This window comes from Musa acuminata, chromosome BXJ2-5, assembly GCF_036884655.1.
Source record: "Musa acuminata AAA Group cultivar baxijiao chromosome BXJ2-5, Cavendish_Baxijiao_AAA, whole genome shotgun sequence".
NCBI lineage: Eukaryota > Viridiplantae > Streptophyta > Magnoliopsida > Zingiberales > Musaceae > Musa > Musa acuminata.
This window is the reverse complement of record NC_088342.1, coordinates 8,808,372-8,822,524: the sequence shown is the minus strand read 5'-3', so window position 1 is coordinate 8,822,524 and position 14,153 is coordinate 8,808,372. Positions and strand designations below refer to the sequence as shown.

General features: G+C 39.6%; 3 protein-coding genes and 1 non-coding gene across 4 annotated transcripts; 2 read left to right on the top strand and 2 right to left on the bottom strand.

The window, feature by feature from the left end:
* The first annotated feature begins 2,041 nt into the window (after positions 1 to 2,041).
* LOC103984431 (eukaryotic translation initiation factor) lies at positions 2,042 to 5,409 on the top strand. Its single transcript, XM_009401912.3, has 5 exons — positions 2,042 to 2,306; positions 3,031 to 3,199; positions 3,318 to 3,443; positions 4,890 to 4,955; positions 5,158 to 5,409. Exons 1-5 carry the CDS (start codon positions 2,122 to 2,124, stop codon positions 5,206 to 5,208), a joined length of 597 nt encoding a protein of 198 aa, XP_009400187.2. The 5' UTR covers positions 2,042 to 2,121; the 3' UTR covers positions 5,209 to 5,409.
* A 285-nt stretch (positions 5,410 to 5,694) lies between these two features.
* TRNAG-GCC (transfer RNA glycine (anticodon GCC)) lies at positions 5,695 to 5,765 on the bottom strand. The gene has a single exon. It is a non-coding gene; the product is annotated as a tRNA-Gly (tRNA).
* A 543-nt stretch (positions 5,766 to 6,308) lies between these two features.
* LOC103984432 (protein NRT1/ PTR FAMILY 5.2) lies at positions 6,309 to 10,447 on the top strand. Its single transcript, XM_009401913.3, has 4 exons — positions 6,309 to 6,467; positions 6,550 to 6,767; positions 8,669 to 9,222; positions 9,302 to 10,447. Exons 1-4 carry the CDS (start codon positions 6,347 to 6,349, stop codon positions 10,182 to 10,184), a joined length of 1,776 nt encoding a protein of 591 aa, XP_009400188.2. The 5' UTR covers positions 6,309 to 6,346; the 3' UTR covers positions 10,185 to 10,447.
* Positions 10,448 to 10,578: 131 nt separating this feature from the next.
* LOC103984434 (cyclin-dependent kinase inhibitor 5) lies at positions 10,579 to 13,857 on the bottom strand. Its single transcript, XM_009401914.3, has 3 exons — positions 13,283 to 13,857; positions 11,299 to 11,493; positions 10,579 to 11,147 (listed from the first exon to the last, which is right to left on the bottom strand). The coding sequence occupies exons 1-3, from the start codon at positions 13,669 to 13,671 to the stop codon at positions 11,078 to 11,080; spliced, it is 654 nt and encodes a 217-aa protein (XP_009400189.2). The 5' UTR covers positions 13,672 to 13,857; the 3' UTR covers positions 10,579 to 11,077.
* Positions 13,858 to 14,153: the final 296 nt, after the last annotated feature.

Genomic DNA, 14,153 nt, shown 5'->3' with positions numbered 1-14,153 from the left:
GTACTAATATAGACCTAGTGATATATGATTGTTGTAGTGGCTTGCATTAGTGAATGAGCAAAATTTTGGAAGGAAAAAGTGGACTCAACAAAAATAACATAATGTGGTATAAAGACCTTTTGAATTTGAGGATTAGAGCATCGAAATATATTATGTTCAAGAGAGTACTCAATGAAGATGAAAGGCTTGAATCTTAGTGTTAACTTGTGTGATCATAGAGGCATAGTCAAAGATAATATAAACAATCAAATACTTTAAGTTATTGAAAGTTCGAGGATTTATGAAATAGCTTTTCTAATTATAACTAATGTTGTAAGATTGAGGTGAATATATGGTTAAAGAGGTATATTAAAAGGCTACTAACCAAAAGGTTAATGGTATAGAGTTTTGGTGTAAAAGGGCGAGACTAATTTTAACTATATATTGATACTTTTGTTCAATAGAGCCAACTAGTTGAGATGTGCATGTGGTGACTTTAGATGTTATATACCATAAGATAATAGGCGAGTAATTAGGGCTCGGTATTTATCTCCTCCATTAGAGTAAATTATTTGATGGTAGACTAGAAGAAGTTCTTGACCGCCATTCTAAAATGGATAAAGATTTTGGTGACTTCATATTTATGTATGAAATGATATAGCCATGTATATTTAATGAAGTAATCAACGAATATAGTATAGAATCTAAAATTATCAAAGAGGATGATCAGAGTAATATACTAGACATCAGTATAAATAATTTCAAATGGTTTATCATAGAATATGAAGGACATTTTAGAATATGAAAGATATTCTAAAAGGTAGTCTGTGACCTTTATTATTAAGGCAAGCATCAAAATAAGTTATAATTATTTAAAAATTGAAAAAAAGTAACGAGAAATTAATTATTGTTGAATAGAGGATAACGGATGCCACACATCAATTGAAGCAATAACTAAAATAAGAGCAATTGATTGAGTAATTTATGAAGCTCACAATCATTAAAAAAATATATTTATTCTAGCTTTAAACTAAAGATATATCCTTGTTCGGATCCTTTATAAAAAACGAGTCAAGAAAGAACTCAATAAATGTGTCATTTTATTCATAGAATTGAGATAAAAAGATAAGATTCCTTTTGATATGAAGTGATGGCAGAACCTCTACCACTCGTTTATTTGATAGAGCCCCATGGTGGATATCACATAAGGTTATGATTGTGATTTTTGATAACATATCTACTAGTTGAATGTTTGTTGTTTAAAGAAGAATAGTATGAGGCATCGGTGAGGAGAATCACTACTATTCTTTACTTACCATAGATAATCATTGCTATTTTTCTGACACGAGTATCATCATTGGCTTCCCTAGACCCGCCAATGCCACCTATGGAGAAGACAACGTTTGATCTAAAGTTAGAGAACTTCGACACCCATGCCACCAAGATCAAGATCATAAAGGAGGTGAGGACTTTCATGAACCTAGGGTTGAATGAGGCCAACAAGCTCATAGAAAAGAGGATATACTACCGTCGAACAAGGAAAAGTCTTGCTCGAGACAAAAGGGACTCTAATACCATGAATAATTGAAAAACTTATTATTTTATTTATATCATAATGTGTATTTATAAAGAGAGATTTTTATCAATCATACACTCAAATTATACGATCAAACCATTTATAATTAATCCTCAAATCATAAATCTCTACACGTGAGATTTGGATTTGACTATATAATATATATTTTATCTTTAATATATATTTCTATATAATTCAACTCACGAATTTATTTATGATTTTTTTTATTCAGCGTCATAATTTGATTTAAATGAATTATTTCGGATAAAATTTATATTAAATAAAAAGCCAAAAGATAGCCATGTGTTGACAATGTATTTCTACGGACCTAACACCGCTGGTGGTTATTCTTTCATCAGATTTAATTCATACTAATTCCCAGACGTTTTGGGGACTTTATTATAAACCGTGGGACTTTATTTGCAAATGAAATGATGTGAGGGGCTTACGTAAAGAAACCTCACTATTTATGCGACCGACTCCGAACCCTTCGTTCTTGTGGCGGCTCTCTTTTGGCGTCTCGTCGCTTCTGATTGTGTGAAAGTCGACGGAGATTGGAGAGGAGGATGGCGGAGGTGGGCGAGACGATGGCGGCGAGCTCTGGTGGCGAGGGCGGAGTAGAGGCGCCACACCGCCTGGAGAGGAAGTGGACGTTCTGGTTCGACAACCAGTCGAAGCCGAAGCAGGGCGCCGCCTGGGGCAGCGCCCTTCGCAAGGTCTACACCTTCGACACCGTCGAGGAGTTCTGGTGGTACGACAACCCTGATGTTTGATCTGTTCCTCCTGATCTATATTACGATCTGTGGTGCTTTAGAGGGTTTATTGTTCGTCTTGCTTGTGTTCATATTTTCTAGCCTGCCCTGGAAGTGAATCATAGCTTTGTATGATTCTTTGCAGTTTTGCGTGTTGATGATTTATTTAGTAGCCTTCTTTCTTTAGATCTTAAAAAAGGAATAATGGAGGAGACGCCTTCCATCATGATTTTAACCCTAAATCCTTAACGATGAAGATAGGAAAGCAATTATACTTATTTTTATCGTAAGAACATGTGTGGTTATCACTCTTTTTTTCTATAAGTTCATGTTCAAAGGGAATAAAGCATCATCTCGGTACTTTGAACTACAGCTTCTCCATTTAATTGTTAGGAGTTCTAGAAGTATCAACTCAAACAGCACAACAGGGTGTTCAAAATTTGCAAGCATTTGGGTGCTGAAATCTTTTTCTTTTTTTCTACTGTTTTGTGATTTATTTTGTTGAACAACAGTTGGTATAAAACTCGTTATAATCCCAATCGAACATTGTAAGAATCATATGACTATGTACTTTTAGCCCTCTGATGTTAATAAGGTTATGGCATTCGTTCTGTTGTTATATGACCAATCTTTAACCAGGGCTCTTGTAATTTTGTCTCATCTTCCATGTTAGCTTTAAATTTGCTAAATAATTGTGCATTTGGTTTTGATTTTTCTTTGCAGCTTGTATGATCAGATCTTTCGTCCGAGCAAATTGCCTGCTAACACCGACTTCCACTGTTTCAAGTCCGGGATAGAACCCAAATGGGAAGATCCTGAATGTGCCAATGGAGGCAAGTGGACTGTTACGTGTAACAGAAAGGCCACTCTTGACACCTTGTGGCTAGAGACGGTGTGTCATTTTTATTTTTTTGACAGTAATTTGCTCTTAAGTTTGTAGCGAGTATTTTGAAATTTACTAGATTGTAATCCTAAGTAATTTTTGATATGCAATTAACTGGATTTTGCAGTTGATGGCTTTGATTGGGGAGCAGTTTGAAGAGAGTGAGGAAATTTGTGGTATTGTTGTTAGTGTACGCCAAAGGCAGGACAAGCTTGCGTTGTGGACAAAGGCAGCAAGCAACGAAGCTGTTCAGGTTCTTTTCTTTCATACTTGAATAAATTTGTGATGGATATTAATCTGTAAAGACATAATATAATATAAATTACTTTACACTGTAGGTAGTCATATACAACATTGGGTGTTCGTGTTTCTTTCTTTTACCGTGATCTTTACCTTTTTAAGAAAATGTTGGTGGCACTGTTTGGGTGCTGTTTTTGAATTAATTACTTGATGGTGTCGTTGGTCCATGATAAGGCCCCATCGTGCACTCATGGCATGACCACTGCATTATTTGTGAGCTATGCTTAATGTGTGCTTGCACCATTCGATTGAATCTTAACAGTTGTGACGTTGAGTGCTTAATCACTATTCACCAACTTATGCTGTTTTGTACCAAAAATATGGTGATATTAGTAAAGCATTAAATTAAAATCTGAATTTTGAAGAAGTTTGCATTACAGAAAACTCTCCAAAGAGGATTCAAGGAATGTCAAAATGCACCAAGAAGTTACAAGTATGACTGGTTGAGTTAATGTTGTTTAGCACTTTGAAAAGATGAAGAGTTGTAAACAGCATCATAGTTGTAAATTTGGGAAAATAAAATGGAAGTCTTAGTAATACAAAATGAAAGACAGTGTAGTGTCATATTATCTTGATGACAACGGGAAACTGCCGTATAAAGTATGATTAATATTGTTAATCTGACTGCTCAGGTAAGTAAAATAAAGGGACATTGACACTCAGACTTTATTTTACTTACCAGATTGATGAGATTAAGATTAACATGCTCAATTCTTACCTGGTTTCCTTCCATAATCTTTATGAGATATTTTTTCCTATATCGCTTATGATTTTTTCGTCCACAAGACAGCTAAGCAGGTTTTAAGATCTTTGGTTTTCAAAGTTACCAAACACCATTTTGTAGCTTTATTGCTTTACCAGACACCTATAAGTGTATTCTCTATTTTAGGGGTAAGAACCAGTGTGCTGAGGTGTACACCTATAAGTAGGATGCCCCGGTGCACGAGGTTCTATACTGATTTTTTTTGTGGATCGTTATGAACTGGAAGAATCAACAGTACTTTGCTGATCCCAGGCTGATCTCACCAGTTCTGACTGATTGTGGCCAGTTCTAACAATTTGCTAGTTCCAATACCTGTCAGGCTTATTGCAGCCTATGCTCACCAATGCCACCAATCTGTCTGATTGCCTTCTGATTCCAGCTGATCCCTAACCAATCTTTAACTTTAGGTTCTTTATAGAATACCTGACTCCATGATCAGATTTTATTGATCTGACCAGATATTAATCCTAAACCTTATGGCCGATCCTGATTTTGTTCGCAATTCCAGAAAAAAGTGAACAATAAAGCATACGATGATATTAAATCACTTTTTTATTCTTATGCTTAAGATTTGTTTCCTTGTTTCTCAATATTTTGTACTCAGTTCTGAAACTAACTCGATGAATTCTTTGTTAGATGAGCATTGGGCGGAAGTGGAAGGAAATCATCGACTTCAATGAGAAGATCGTATACAGCTTTCATGTACATCCCTTTACAACCTTAAAACCTCAGGAATCAGTCTATCATGTCAGCATATCGACTCAAATGCATTTTACACTACATTCAGATTTTTATTTACCTTAATTTTATTGGTTCTATTTAGCACCTCGAAGTGAACCGAAAAACAAAATAGTATGTGTTACCATCTATCCTCAGAATGTTAATTTGTTTCCTCCTCCTGCAGGATGACTCGAGGAGAGACAAGTCGAATAGAGGTGGTCGATACAGTGTTTGACTACTTGCGATGAGCTATCAATAGTCGATTTAAAATTTTGTAACGACCTCTTGGAGTTCCTGAGAGGCTCATCGAAGCTTTGCTTGAGAGGTCACTTGTCTGAGACTTAGTGTTGAATGTTTCGTTTGTATCTGAAAATTCCTACATTTCTTTGTTCCCTATGGATTTTGCTTTATATTGCAGTGGCATATTTGAAGTTTACATGTTTCGTGAACTTAATGTGTACGTCGCATATAATCAAATTATGCATTCCCAACACATGATGGCGTGCGTTAACAGTCTCTATAAGTAATTCCTACTGCACGTTTTTCCTTTTTCGGGAGAAAGGGGTAATTTTAAGATAGAGGTAGATTATATATTCAGTCTCTATAAATAGATTACTTTGTTCGTGCGCTTCTTTCAAGCTGCCGCCAAGTCCTTTTCTTTCTTATAAATCTCATATCAAATTATGCGCGGAAGCATTCTTGAAGCTACTAAAAAATGGCTTGCACCAGCCGGGAATCGAACCCGGGTCTGTACCGTGGCAGGGTACTATTCTACCACTAGACCACTGGTGCTTTGATGATGAATGTTTCTTTACTATTTTTGATCTTGAATGCCATCGTCTCGTCATCCGACCTTCCTTAGATGATAATTTATACTACTTTGGGGATTCATTTATCTCAAAGCCATGTTCTGATACAAATGTCATAGTGGTTGCTGAACTAAACCACACATCAATTATTTGTTGTTAGACGTACATTGAACTGCGAGGACGAAGTCGAGTATAGCAACAAGAAGAGCTCACAGTGCGTGCAACTCCAAGGGCGTGGAGCGAGGCTGTCAATGGCGGCATGCCGGTCTTCTTGCACAGCCGAACGAGGGAGACCTGACGGCAATAGCAGTGACCCCAAACTTACTCATGCACCTCAGGTCTTCCCCATCGAAGACGTTTCCACGCTTCCTTATCAAACCTCTGAATAATTATGCACTGACCCGCACATACTTCTATGTACAGTGTGAAATGAACGCTTGGGTACGGAAGGATACAGAGGGAAGGCCATGCGAGGAGTAAGTGCGGAGGACAAAATGGTAATCTGCGTCTGACAGAGTCTATAAATGAGCAACCACTCCGTGAGTGTTCGAAGCACCATAGGCAATGGCGGAGATAAGAGAGACTGGGGAGGGAGACTACGCCAAGGATGGCTCCGTGGACCTCAAGGGGAGCCCTGTGCTTAGATCCAAGAGAGGCGGATGGACTGCTTGCTCCTTCGTTGTTGGTAACAAATAATATGCCTTGTATAACTTCCATCTAAGCTTCTAATTCCCATACATCGGTCGGTGATCATTCTTGTTGTGCAGTGTACGAGGTGTTTGAGAGGATGGCGTACTATGGAATCTCATCCAACTTGGTGCTGTATTTGACCAACAAGCTCCATCAGGGCACCGTTGATGCAGCAAACAACGTCACCAACTGGGTGGGCACTGTGTTCTTGACACCAGTCTTAGGGGCGTACGTCGCCGACGCTCTTCTCGGCCGATACTGGACCTTCCTCTTCTCTTCTGCCATCTATCTCTCGGTAACTCCACTTCACTCCCTTCAACTCAGGTTTACTTCTCCTTTTTCGTTTGATTTCACTGCCTTCAACTCAGATTTATCTCTTTATCTTTAGCTGCTAGACAAAATTTATCTCAACACTGTTAACTCCAAGTTTTCGTATTCATTGCTGATCTATTTTCCACTTGTAGTAGACACAAGCATTTAACCTTTCTCACTGGAAACGTATACTTATACGCGACCACAAGACATCTCACCATCCTCACCAGTAAAGCACTGCTTTTCTAGAAGAACAAGTATTCGATACGTGTGGATCTCCATGACATCAACAAGTTTGTGTGGAGCTCATCTCCATGACTCCATATTTGATTTCCATAAAATAAAAATATCGTATGGGATAGGGTTTTACATCGAAATAAAAAATAATTTTTTTTTAAAAAAAAAGTAATTAATTTTGTTGGTAAAAAACCTTAATAATCTATCATAAGATTCCACTGTCCGAGAAACCCTAATGTCTAACACGCTACATTTGGTGTCATTTCACATGAGCAATCATTTCGTTGACCGTCATGTCTTACATGATAGAAGCGTTGACTGTTCCAGTTGGCTCTGACCCACCATAGGACCAACTCCATGAATGCCAAGGGACACCCTTGCCTCAACTCAACTTATAGCCAATCCCCTTCGACATGATTGCCATGGTTGGCAGCTAGATCCAGTCTTCCCCATGCATACAAAGATAGTCAAAGCAGAGACAATCTTTCATAGATATCGGCGCCGGGAAGCTATCGTGACCTTGTCGGACTCCTCGTAGACTTTTCTGTCCTACGATCGTCTTCATCCTTCGGCAACCGATTGGCCTCCATGTGGACTTTTCTTCCGTGCCACTGACTTCTCCCCGTCAAACAATCGGCAAAAATCTTGGTTGTCTGTGTGGTGATGGATTAACTCAAAACAAATGAGAACCGAGACTTCCATCTCACCATTATTTGAGTTCATCCTTATCTGACTTCCTCTTCAATTCATTTGTTTCATGCTCTGAGAAGTCGCTTTCATGTTCTCCCAAGCTAGTTCACATTCACGTTGACTTGTAATGTTAGCGCGAATCAATCGTTTTTTCTACATACTGTTGTCAATGACCTATCTGTACTGTCAACTCATTAATTAATATACCGATAGACACTAATTCATTAAATAATTATTATATATATATATATATATATATTAATATAAAATTATTTGTTTACTCCTTTTTTTCAATCTTCTCCTTATGAGACATACAATATCTTCTAACATTTTTTCCTATGTGACTCAATTATCTTCTCAGAATAAATGGTACGATCAAAAACTTGACTATTTATCATTCAGATTTAATTCTTTTTTTTTCAATCATTATTTTTTTGTACTCACTCTCTCATTAGCTCTTTCTCTCTCTCTTTTTTTTTTAATCATCCACTTTTCTCTTTCTCTCTCCTATCTTTCTTTTTCTTTTTAATCATCACTCATTTACAAATCTTGACTCTAATATCATGTTAGAAATCCATTAACAATAAGTGAGTCAATAGTCAAAGTTATATTGAGTTTGACACCAATTCAATCCAAAAGTTTAAGCTGTTAGATTGTCAAACATATATCATCCAACTTTCTCGATATTTATAAATTCAGAAATATTCTCTTAGTACTTTTTTCAATCCTTTCTAAATATCATCTTAACACTGACCGAAATATATATGATAATTCACTACCAAACAGTCAGAACCGAAGAAGATAGCGGTGGCCATGTAATAATCCTCCTTGATCTTATTGGTAGTGAAATATTTGAGAATTCCAGTGGGAAAAGTAGTCTTTTTTTGGCAAACGAATCCAAAGAGGTCATCATCTTCTCAACTTGTGCATGACGAATGCCAAACTCCATGCTCACAGGGGATGTGTTTGCTGACGTTAGCAGTCTCCATCTCTCCGCTGAAACCAGAATCCTGCAAGGTAAACTGCGAGCCAACTTCAACACTGCAGTTGGCTGCCTTCTTTGGGGGACTGTACATAATAGCACTGGGAAACGGTGGAACAAAGCCCAACATCTCGACCATCGGAGCAGACCAGTTCGATGAGTTCGATCCCAAGGAGAAGATGCACAAGCTCTCCTTCTTCAACTGGTGGATGTTCAGCATCTTCGTGGGGACCCTCTTCGCCCACACGTTCTTGGTCTACATACAGGACAACGTGGGATGGAGTTTAGGTTATGGAATCCCAACCCTTGGTCTGCTGATCTCGGTGTTGATCTTTTTGGCTGGCACACCATATTACAGGCACAAACTGCCCCAAGGAAGTCCATTTACCAGGATGGCAAGGGTTATAGTGGCTGCGACAAGGAAGTGGAAGCTTCCCATACCTAATGACCCAAAGGAGCTTCATGAGCTTGATCTGGAGGTGTATTCTAAGAAAGGAAAGTTCAGGATCGACTCCACCGATTGCTTAAGGTCAGTGCATCCACAAGTACTCAAGTTACGCTATCATCAAACGCAAGTGTCTCCATTCTCTCACCATTCCAAAGTGCAGGTTCCTTAACAAAGCTGCAGTAAAATGCAGCCCAACCACGCCATGGACACTGTGCCCGGTCACACAGGTGGAAGAGACGAAGCGAATTCTACGACTGCTGCCGATTCTGGCCGCCATGTTCATTCCCTGCACCCTGATCGCTCAGATCAACACCCTCTTCGTCAAACAAGGCACTACTTTGGATCTTCACATTGGGCCGCACTTCCAAATCCCCCCAGCTAGCCTGGGAGCATTCGTCACTGTTTCCATGCTCGTAACGGTCGGCCTTTACGACTGCTACTTAGTAAAGGTCATGAGAGTTTGGACAAAGAACCCAAGGGGGATCACCTTGCTCCAGAGAATGGGAGTGGGACTGGCACTTCAGATCGTCTCCATGTCGGTCGCGTCGCTTACCGAAGTAAGAAGGCTAAGCATCGCAAGAAACCATGGAGTAGACAAGACGGGAGGCCATATTCCTGTCACCATCTTCATATTGCTTCCTCAGTTCGTGCTGATGGGAATAGCAGATGCCTTTTTGGTCGTTGGGAAGATAGAGTTCTTCTATGACCAAGCTCCGGAGAGCATGAAAAGCTTGGGGACTGCCTTCTCCTTGACAGCTTATGGGATTGGTAATTTCTTCAGCAGCTTTCTCCTAAAACTGGTGGCTGACATAACGAGCAAGAATGGCAAGGGATGGATACTGAACAACCTGAATGCCTCACGTCTAGACTACTACTATGCACTCCTCACTGTTCTTGGTGTCTTCAACTTCATCTTCTTCTCATATGTGGCCCACATTTACTCCTACAACCGGGAGTTATGCGAATCTATGGATGCGAGAAGGGAAGAACAAGGGGTGAAGTGTGATCAGAAAGAGACAAATGGCCAAGTTCAATGCTTATGATGCATTGGTGGAGCAGTGAGAAGGCCAGATTAGTCTCACAGATGCTGTGATATCAGTTGATATGCATATCGGAGAATGCTTTTAGTTGCATTAGTGTCTTTATATTTCACTCCTGTAAACATCGCATATGTGATGGTTAAACTGAAAGCGTCGTGAATGTTTCAGCCATCAACAAGAAATATGATTTGGGAAACGATGCAGAAAGAAAATGTAGTTTTACGACTGATCTTTAATATACATACACAGCATCACATTAGAATCGATTTCATGTACTAACATCTTTTCCAGTTAATACTTCACAAACCAACAGCTGCTGACATGAGAAAGAAATGAAAAGAAATTATTCCCAGAAGACCATCAAACAGTAAAAATGAGAATGAGAGGTGCTCTGCCATGGTAAAACAACTCCATTCATTGACCATTATGGACACACCGGCATATGGCAGAGCTTAATACATACAGTACCATCAAGAACATGCTCACCAGAACATATCTATCATGGCCTCTTTCTGGCCTACATAGAGTTGTGTGTCCACAAGGATCGAATAAAGGGAAATGGGTCATTTTATATTTCTGACAGACCACTCTGAACCATTAGCGACCATCACAAGAACTCGTAGCTACTAGTAACACTAACTCTGGTGCAGCATTGTTGATCTCCGTTCCATCGGGTGAGTAGCCCTACAACACACCTTGGAATGAGCTCTTAAAGAGTTACCATAAGCTTCGGCATCATCTTCTCTTCACCAAGGAGTACCTTGTCAGCTCTAAAGATCATTACACTACACCCGGAACAGGGAGCTCTGGATGTGGTGACAAAAACCGTTGGCATTGCACTCCTCTCCCTCTCTCCTCTGGAATTCCTGGACAGAGATAGTTGGATGATGTTCTCCCTACGAGTCGATTTCCACCCATTCATACCGGCCTGGGAGTGGGTGGTCATTCACAGGATCGTAGTTGTACCTGGAAGTAAGACAAAAAGGCAAGAAGAGAGGTTGGTAATAGCCAGGTATACATCAGGGTTTTATAGCAATAGATGCAGATGGAACTCAGCAGCAGCACATTCTTTTGCTAGTAAGTTTAGGAAATGAGAAGAATATGAAGAATTGTATACTTTTCTATGAATATTTGCTGCTGGAGTTTCTCTAGCCCCATAAAAAACTCTTCCATTTCGCAATCAGTGGGGAAGTTTTGTGGCATTGGATTCTGCATTCTCCGGTGACCGGCAATTGAGTAGCTAGATCTTGTTGTAGAACCTGGAGTCACTGCTGTTGCCGAATCCCTTATCGAGCTGCAAGGTGTCATCTCTCTGACAATGCAGTAACCAAGAAATAGCATTAGAACCAAAGCGCTCAAGTAAAATAAAATTAAAAAGATCATAAGATTCTCAAAACATAATTTATCCAAGAAATGAAAAGACAGGCACATAATAAAACCCTCAAAATACTTAACAATGGACCAAAAACACACTAGTAAAAGTTCCCATATACTTCTGACATTGCAATTGAACATTTCCATCATGCATCCAACTGAAGTAAAGATGGCAACAAAAGAACCACGGCAAGCTTCAAAAGATTGATTCAGATGTGCAAAACCTAAACAAGGGCTCTAAAGATTACACATGAACCCACATAAAAGACAAAAGATACAGTCAAGTGTTAATGATACCAACCGTTGTCGGAAGGAAAAAGCTACCAAAAATTCAAATCTAATTGTGCACATGCTTGAAGTGACCATTTATCGTCAAAGCACTCCAAAACAAGAGCAGAATGCTAGCAACAAAGACAAATAATTGAGATGTAGACATGATTGCCGCACTTCGTCGACAAGGGTCAAACCTGCCGACTGATTTGCAGGCAGACTCAGCATCAAATGAGATGTTCAACCATTATCTTGTTCTTCCTTTGTTTTTTTACTTACCTCACCACTTTCTTTACCATGGCCAATGGTCCATCCACAGAACCACAAGGGATCAACTCAACTTCAAACTACCACTAATCCCTCTCCCCCGTTTTGCCTTCAACCTAAAAAAAGAAAACTCAACAGTGTGGGACTTTGTAATCAATAACTCAGTATAACCATTTTAGAAGGCTAAGTTTCACAGCATGTCCTCATCCTACTCCAGGGACTAAAAATGTATGGAAAAGATCATGGAACTAAAATAAATCAGAATAAATGCCACCCAACTTTGTTGAGTTTGATGAGTTTTAGTTGGACCAAGTTATGTGAATCAGGATCTGTTTGGTACTTAGCAGTCTCAAGCATCTTGCAAGTACCAAGGAAGCAAAAAAGACGTAGGGCCACAATTGTAGGCTGTCATTAGCTGGTAAATCCACTCAGGCATTTATAGGCATCAAGGAGGTCCCCTCATTGATGGACACAAATAGGAGTTCCATAAATCTGCTGATGGTAAAGCTTGTAATCCATATCTCAGAAACAAGATACAAAATCAAGTAACAAGTTCAGTAGCAGAAGCCGAAGCCGAAGCAAATAAAATCAAAGTCTCAGAAACCAAAAATCAGTGAGAACCACAAAAGTTGCAAAGACAAAGAAAAAATTAGGCCTCAGCGAAAAGCATTTCTAAGGATAAACTCGAAGACCAAAGAAGATAAGCACAATAATGAGAACTTTCTTTTGAAGAATACTGCATTTCCAAACAAAACATATCCAAACTCCCCATTGTCCAGTAAGAATAAAATATAGATGTTGATAAGCCAAGAAACCCAAAACAGAACAAAAAAGGAGCAGAGCAAACTCAAAGCTTAAACCCTAGTGTAAAATAGGGTTTCTGATAAGTTTGTAGGTAGCACACACCAAGAACGAAGAAAGAACAGCTGTATGGAATGATCAAACCCCATCAATTTCGATTTCAAGCATAAAAGTTGGAAGAAACTACACAAGAGACTGAAACATGAAAACCTATATTTTTGATATAATTTTATTTTTCGGTGCTAAAAGAACCAAAAGAAAGAACTTTCTTGGAAAAGAAAGAAAAAAACAAAACCCTAACCAAACAAGATCCGACAAAAAGCATCAGGCTTGGGAAGCCTAGCTAAAAAAATTCAGTTTTTTAGGCAAAGAATCCGGCAAAAACCCACCTTTCTCTCGATTCATACTCGAGGAAGTTCTCGCCGAACGACACTTCCACATCCGGCGACGCACCCTCGCCCCTGTCCAAACACCTCCTCATCCGAACGGACCCCGCCGACCGCGAATTCGACGCCGAGGAACGGTTCGCCGTCTGAGAGGTAAGCTTTGGACTAGGGTTAGATTTGGGCTTGCATGCCGAAACCAGAGGCAGGGGCTTCTCGAGGCGGCGACTACGGAGTTCGAGGTAGGCGAGGGAGGAGCCTTGTGCCGCTGCGGCGGCGGCGGCAGCAGCAAGGGCCCGAGCGCGGGTGCGGACACCGAGGGAGGGCTGGTGGGCAGCGACCTCCATGACCGCCACCTCGCCGGAAAGTTTGGCTTTCCTCATATATTTCCCCATCGTATATCCTTCCCCTCCTTCACCCTCTATTGGTTCACTCCACAAAAGAGAGAAGGAACGACGAAAGAAGGCGTGGGGAGAGATAAGAAGCGGAGAACGGCAATGGAAACAGAAGAAAAGAGTGAGTTTTGGGAAGCGATAGTGGGGGGAGATAGGTGGGGTTTTGGAGAGGTATTGAGTTTTGGGAATAGATAGTGGTGGTGGGGAGGGGGGAGAGAGGTAGTGGGAAGCAAAAACAGAGGTTGATGTTTGTACAAGACGACAACGTACGTGTATTGTACTTGAAACGCATCCGTAGTCGTATTTTAAGGAAGACTTAATTGAAATTGATATAAGTTAATTCATTAAAAAGAATCGATTAAATACTTTTTATTATATTATATTCGAATCAGATTTTGAAGAAATCTATATTGGCTCTGATCCTTCAATAAAAATATTTATTTAATTTATTAAAAATAAAATTAATAATTCTTTTGAATCAA

Coding starts and splice junctions, on each gene's coding strand:
- LOC103984434 (XM_009401914.3), bottom strand. CDS start 13,671: ATGGGGAAATATATGAGGAAAGCCAAACTTTCCGGCGAGGTGGCGGTC. Junction 11,494..13,282: donor GAGTATGAATCGAGAGAAAG/GTGGGTTTTTGC, acceptor CTGCATTGTCAG/AGAGATGACACCTTGCAGCT. Junction 11,148..11,298: donor CAGCAAATATTCATAGAAAA/GTATACAATTCT, acceptor TCTTACTTCCAG/GTACAACTACGATCCTGTGA.
- LOC103984432 (XM_009401913.3), top strand. CDS start 6,347: ATGGCGGAGATAAGAGAGACTGGGGAGGGAGACTACGCCAAGGATGGC. Junction 6,468..6,549: donor TGCTTGCTCCTTCGTTGTTG/GTAACAAATAAT, acceptor CTTGTTGTGCAG/TGTACGAGGTGTTTGAGAGG. Junction 6,768..8,668: donor CTTCTGCCATCTATCTCTCG/GTAACTCCACTT, acceptor CCATGCTCACAG/GGGATGTGTTTGCTGACGTT.
- LOC103984431 (XM_009401912.3), top strand. CDS start 2,122: ATGGCGGAGGTGGGCGAGACGATGGCGGCGAGCTCTGGTGGCGAGGGC. Junction 3,200..3,317: donor ACACCTTGTGGCTAGAGACG/GTGTGTCATTTT, acceptor TGGATTTTGCAG/TTGATGGCTTTGATTGGGGA. Junction 4,956..5,157: donor AGATCGTATACAGCTTTCAT/GTACATCCCTTT, acceptor CTCCTCCTGCAG/GATGACTCGAGGAGAGACAA.